A 6,000-nucleotide genomic window follows, 5' to 3' on the forward strand; every position below is an offset into this window, starting at 1 on the left:
TTTCCTTCACTGCTTGCTCAGTGTACAGATTGAATAACATCGGGGAGCGACTACAACCCTGTCTTACTCCCTTCCCAACCACAGCTTCCCTTTCATGTCCCTCGACTCTTATAACTGCCATCTGGTTTCTGTACAAATTGTAAATAGCTTTTCGCTCCCTGTATTTTACCCCTGCCACCTTCAGAATTTGAAAGAGAGTATTCCAGTCAACATTGTCAAAAGCTTTCTCTAAGCCTACAAATGCTACGAACGTAAGTTTGCCTTTCCTTAATCTAAGATAAGTTGTAGGGTCAGTATTGCGTCACATGTTCCAATATTTCTACGGAATCCAAACTGATCTTCCCGAGGTCGACTTCTACTAGTTTTTCCATTTCTCTGTAAAGAATTCGTGTTAGTATTTTGCATCTGTGACTTATTAAACTGATAGTTCGGTAATTTTCACATCTGTCAACACCTGCTTTCTTTGGGATTGGAATTATTATATTCTTCTTGAAGTCTGAAGGTATTTTGCCTGTCTCATACATCTTTCTCACCAGATGGTAGAGTTTTGTCAGGACTGGCTCTCCCAAGGCTGTTAGTAGTTCTAATGGAATGTTGTCTACTCCCGGGGCCTTGTTTCGACTCAGGTCTTTCAGTGCTCTGTCAAACTCTTCACGCAGTATCATATCTCCCATTTCATCTTCATCTTCATCTACATCCTCTTCCATTTCCATAATATTGTCCTCAAGAACATCGCCCTTGTATAGACCCTCTATATACTCCTTCCACCTTTCTGCTTTCCCTTCTTTGCTTAGAACTGGGTTTCCATCTGAGCTCTTGATATTCATACAAGTGGCTCTCTTTTCTCCGAAGGTCTCTTTAATTTTCCTGTAGGCAGTATCTATCTTACCCCTAGTGAGATATACCGAGCGAGGTGGCGCAGTGGTTAGCACACTGGACTCGCATTCGGGAGGATGACGGTTCAATCCCGTCTCCAGCCATCCTGATTTAGGTTTTCCGTGATTTCTCTAAATCGTTTCAGGCAAATGCCGGGATGGTTCCTTTGAAAGGGCACGGCCGATTTCCTTCCCCATCCTTCCCTAACCCGAGCTTGCGCTCCGTCTCTAATGACCTCGTTGTCGACGGGACGTTAAACACTAACCACCACCACCACCTAGTGAGATAAGCCTCTACATCCTTACATTTGTCCTCTAGCCATCCCTACTTAGCCATTTTGCACTTCCTGTTGATCTCATTTTTGAGACGTTTGTATTCCTTTTTGCCTGCTTCATTTACTGCATTTTTATATTTTCTCCTTTCATCAATTAAATTCAATATTTCTTCTGTTACCCAAGGATTTCTACTAGCCCTCGTCTTTTTACCTACTTGATCCTCTGCTGCCTTCACTATTTCATCCCTCAAAGCTACTCATTCTTCTTCTACTGTATTTCTTTCCCCCATTCTTGTCAATTGTTCCCTTATGCTCTCCGTGAAACTCTGTACAACCTCTGGTTTAGTCAGTTTATCCTGGTCCCATCTCCTTAAATTCCCACATTTTTGCAGTTTCTTTAGTTTTAATCTACAAGTGTTATATGCGATGAAAGAAAATTTGACCACTGCCTAGCTTTGACAAAGTTTCTATTACACTATAAAATTTTTTTATAGTCTAATATCGGTCTTACCAATCCATTTCACGGCAACCCACTCTGAAAGACTGCATCATAACTTGTGAACACTTTGGATGTTTCGCCAGGACACAAAAAAAAAGTCTAAGTGCGAAAAACGAATAAGTGAAAGACGTATAAATGAAGTTTTACTGTATTGTTTCACATTTACATATTTGTGTGTATCCCATCTGTGATGGGAGTGCATGGAATTGTGGTATGTCACCAGAGTTAATGACAAAAATGATGATACAAATTTAGAAGTGTAATGACACCTTTACTGCTTGCTTGTAATCAGGAACTCAGTGAAGCATGCAAGTATGGTTACTTTCAGTTTACTGTTAGATAATTACAGTTGTATCCTTGCCAGTAGAAAAGGTGGACATAAGATATGAAGTGTATGAAATACCAAATGCCTGGCTTTTGTGTGGAATATCAGCATTTCGCATGCACTTTGGCACTGCTCTTGTAAAAACAACTTGTTAATATCTGTATTCTTGTGTGACCAATTAAAAATCATATTATGAAATTGAGAAAAATACAGTTGGTCATGTATCTTTTCAGAGTCTTTAAAAGATTAAATGGAAAAATGACATTTCACAGGGTTTCTATAGGACACCTCACTGAGCTCCATATTCCGGATAGGCATTGTAGGAGTAATAGCACCTCTCTATTTATAATATTTGTCATACACAAAGAGGTAAAAGTGGAATAGCAGCATAAATTTAGCAATGTTTTTGCATTAAATATGCTATAACTGAAAATAAATACAGAGGTCAAAGCAGGTTTTGTGCTATTAGCCCTCAAAATAAATCGCAAGCACTCATTAGTTATATACTTTGTTCACCATAAGAATAAAAAGTACAAACATGGTAATTTGTCAGTAGCCATATCACTCGTACACTGGTGGTGTTACTCACTTGGAAGGAGGCTCCACTTATCTATTCATATCTTATTACTATGTTACTGTAAGCGAAACTTTAAGATATTTTAATGTATTAACAGCCATCAATGTTTTTCTTAATCCTACTGTAGCTACATAGTTTTTATTTCAAAAATTGTGTACATTCACAGTCTCTGTACTGTTGGGCTCCGATTGCCTCGCTGTTAGTATGTAGTGCGAAAATGGCTGACGCTGCTTCCTGCTCCATAGTGAAATGCATGTGTTGAATGTCACAAAAAAGTGGCAAGAAACAGATTGCTCTCAGTGTCTTTCACAAGTATACATAAAAAATCGGCTTTGAAGTATTCTGAGGACTTTATTTATTGAAATTAAGGCTTCTTCATCAAAGGCATGCATAACTGGGTCAGTAATGTTGTAGAATCGTAATCTGGTAATTCAGTGGATCATTGGTTCAAATCTAATAATGGGTCATTAGCTCAAATCTCACTTTGGTGTTTTTTTTTAAATACCTACATCTTTTAAGTATAAAATTCATCAAATGTGCTAATTAACACAGGTCTGATCATCATTTTTTTTATGAAAAGTGCCTGTCTCCTTGTTTATAATTACATACTGCATGCAAAATTCCAGTTTTCATTCCAAATACGAATTCCCAATTATGGATATTTTATAAAAGGTTTGTAATAAAGGTTGTTTACATTAAGAAAATATAACAAATTAAATTTTTAGAACAAAAATGAAAAATTGGATACTCTTTATTTTGGCTGTGGTCTCACACGAGTCAAAGTGTTAAGCTTCATAGAAACACGGGAAACAATTTTCACAGTATTGAGCACACTATATACAAATGCTACATTTTTACATTTGACACTGTACCACTGCAATATGAACCCAACAGAACTGATTTGGAGACAAGTTAAGGGATATGTCACAAGAAATAGCAAGATATTTAAGCTGCCAGTCATACTGGAATTAATGCACGGTGTCATAAAAGTGGAGGAGAACATGTGGCGTGTGGATGGCTTCGTGGATCCTGTTGTTGATGGACTCATTATCAACATTGCAGATGACAGTTCCAGTACTAAAATGTATTTCTTGGGTTTAAGTTGGGAATTTTCATCACTCTTATGTTTAATTACAATACTATGTTGGCTAAGAACGAGAGCACATTATGTTTTATGTGTGGTTACCTAAGAAGTGTGTTGTATTGCTAGAGTTTTGCCAAATATGATTTCATTCTTTTTTTAAGAATTAAATGATAGTCAAAACTACATTGTCTCTCTGCTCATCTCACTTTATGCATTAACTGCAACTGCTCACATCACTGCAGGTTACTTGGACCAGCGGGCTGGCCTGTGCTGTTGAAATTAAATGCCCTGGTAAAGCAGTTGTCCCATATTATTGCTGAGTCAATGTGTGCATAATACACAGCATAAAATTTATACCTTTTATTCTACTTGACTGTACATGAGGCAGCTTGGCTTCCACCCCATGTGTAATGAAATCCAATGAGATTTCAGTAAACATGGAAGAATTCATGATGTAATGTTTACATTAGATTTATTCTTATGATGAACACAGTATAGTTTATTTTATTTGATTCAATTCCGTGGTCACAGTTTTTCACAAGTACACTATGGATAAGGTATTAATGTGATGTTTGCATGCATTCTGCAGAGGACATTTCTGCCACAGTTCACATGTTAATATGTTTGACATCTGTCATAAGCTTTCAAATAACTAATTTTCAATGATTTTTAATGCTGTGGTAAAACCATTACTAGCTAAATATGCTCTGATTTTCTGCCTCCCCCTCCCCAAGGTGATTTTGAACTATAAAGTGAACACACTGTACTTTCAGGGTCAGTTAAAAATTGCAGCTCAGGCTCACTTGAAAGAATATTGTCCATAAATGGAGACACCTGTGTTTGAGCCCTGCCTTGGCCCACAGCCTTAACTGTCACATGTGTATTCTACCAAGATTTAAAAAATCTCATCTCCATTACAACCAAGTTAGACTGTCCACTGCATCAGTTCTGTGTTCTGTGCTAGTCTTGTAGCATTGCAGGATGACCTCTGTGGAATTTTGAAGCTGTGTAGATGAGTCATTAGTAGTTTAAAGCATTTATGGGAGGAAGAGCACCACCATTAAAAGGCAAATGCCTGGTCCAAAACTCAGTTTTAATCTTTAGCAAAGGAATAACATGGCAGGTATTCTGTCTTGAGTAAAAGAATTTTCATTCTCAGAACAGTGTCTGGTTGTGCTCTCTCTCTCTCTCTCTCTCTCTCTCTCTCTCTCCGCCTCTGTGTGTGTGTGTGTGTGTGTGTGTGTGTGTGTGTGTGTGTGTGTGTCCACACACACACACACACACACACACACACACACACACGCACACACACACACACATCTCTATCTAGCTGTTAGAGCAATGTTTACTCCTTATTGTAATTTGTTTTCCTTATTTCTCTAGGTATTGAGGCAGTCAAAAGCTTCGTTTGCACCAACAATAAATCTTATCAAAAAATGTATAGAAGCCTTAATTGACAAGCAGTATATTGAACGTACTCCACATTCACCAGATGAGTACAGCTATGTGGCGTAAAAATGTGGCTCTCAAGATGACTCTTAAGGATGCAAAAGCATTTTCCTTGATTTTGAATATACGAATGATTACTACCACTACAGTTATTTACTAAACTTGAGAGAGTGATTGAAAGTGTAAACATAATTTTCATTGTAATCGTGTTTCTTTTGCAATTCTGATTGTGTTTGCAATGAACTTGTTGAGCCACTGGTATTCCAGCAGTGTTTTGATGTTGCTTACAGTGTGGATGCAATCATGCTTTGTGGCTTTTGATAACTGTTGTGAAGTATGTAGTTGCTGTACAGGATTAAATTAAGACTGTTGTTTGGGAGTAATTCCCCCCCCCCCCCCCCCCCCCCCCTCTCTCTCTCTCTCTCTCTCTCTCTCTCTCTCTCTCTCTCTCTCTCTCTCTCTCTCTCTCTCTCTCTCTCTCTCTGTGTGTGTGTGTGTGTGTGTGTGTGTGTGTGTGTGTGTGTGTGTGTGTGTGTGTGTGAGGGGGGGGGGGGGGGGAGACTGGGGTTCACACATATTTGTGTGGGTTGAGAGAAACCTGGAAGGGAGGGGGATGGTGTGTTGTCTGGATGTGAGTGAGGAGGGGAAATGGGTGTATATGTAAGGTCATTCCTCTGAATAAGTTTTTCTAGGAGGAGAGTGATGTAGTTGTTATTGTTACTGCCATTGCTGATGGAAGTTCTGAAGTCTCTCATGTAGTAAGAGACATCATCATCTAATGAGAGATATCTTCTTAGAGAATGACCTCTGCAGCTATTTCAAATTGTGTCTAGATAATTGAAAGAAATCACTATGTATGAAAAAGAAGCAATGTTCCACTTAAAGATATTCTTTGCAACATTGGCCAAAGGAATTT

General features: G+C 38.4%; 1 protein-coding gene across 2 annotated transcripts in view; it reads left to right on the forward strand.

Annotated features, from left to right (window-relative positions):
- LOC124554917 (cullin-2) overlaps positions 1-5,502 on the forward strand; it is a 188,252-nt gene extending 182,750 nt beyond the window's left edge. For both annotated transcript variants that reach the window (XM_047128607.1, XM_047128606.1), the window contains exon 15: positions 5,019-5,502. In XM_047128607.1, the coding sequence (XP_046984563.1) occupies positions 5,019-5,150 (132 nt within the window). In that variant the 3' untranslated portion in view covers positions 5,151-5,502. The remainder of the gene's footprint in view (positions 1-5,018) is intronic.
- Positions 5,503-6,000: the final 498 nt, after the last annotated feature.

Source organism: Schistocerca americana, chromosome X, assembly GCF_021461395.2.
Source record: "Schistocerca americana isolate TAMUIC-IGC-003095 chromosome X, iqSchAmer2.1, whole genome shotgun sequence".
In the NCBI taxonomy this organism is placed as follows: domain Eukaryota; kingdom Metazoa; phylum Arthropoda; class Insecta; order Orthoptera; family Acrididae; genus Schistocerca; species Schistocerca americana.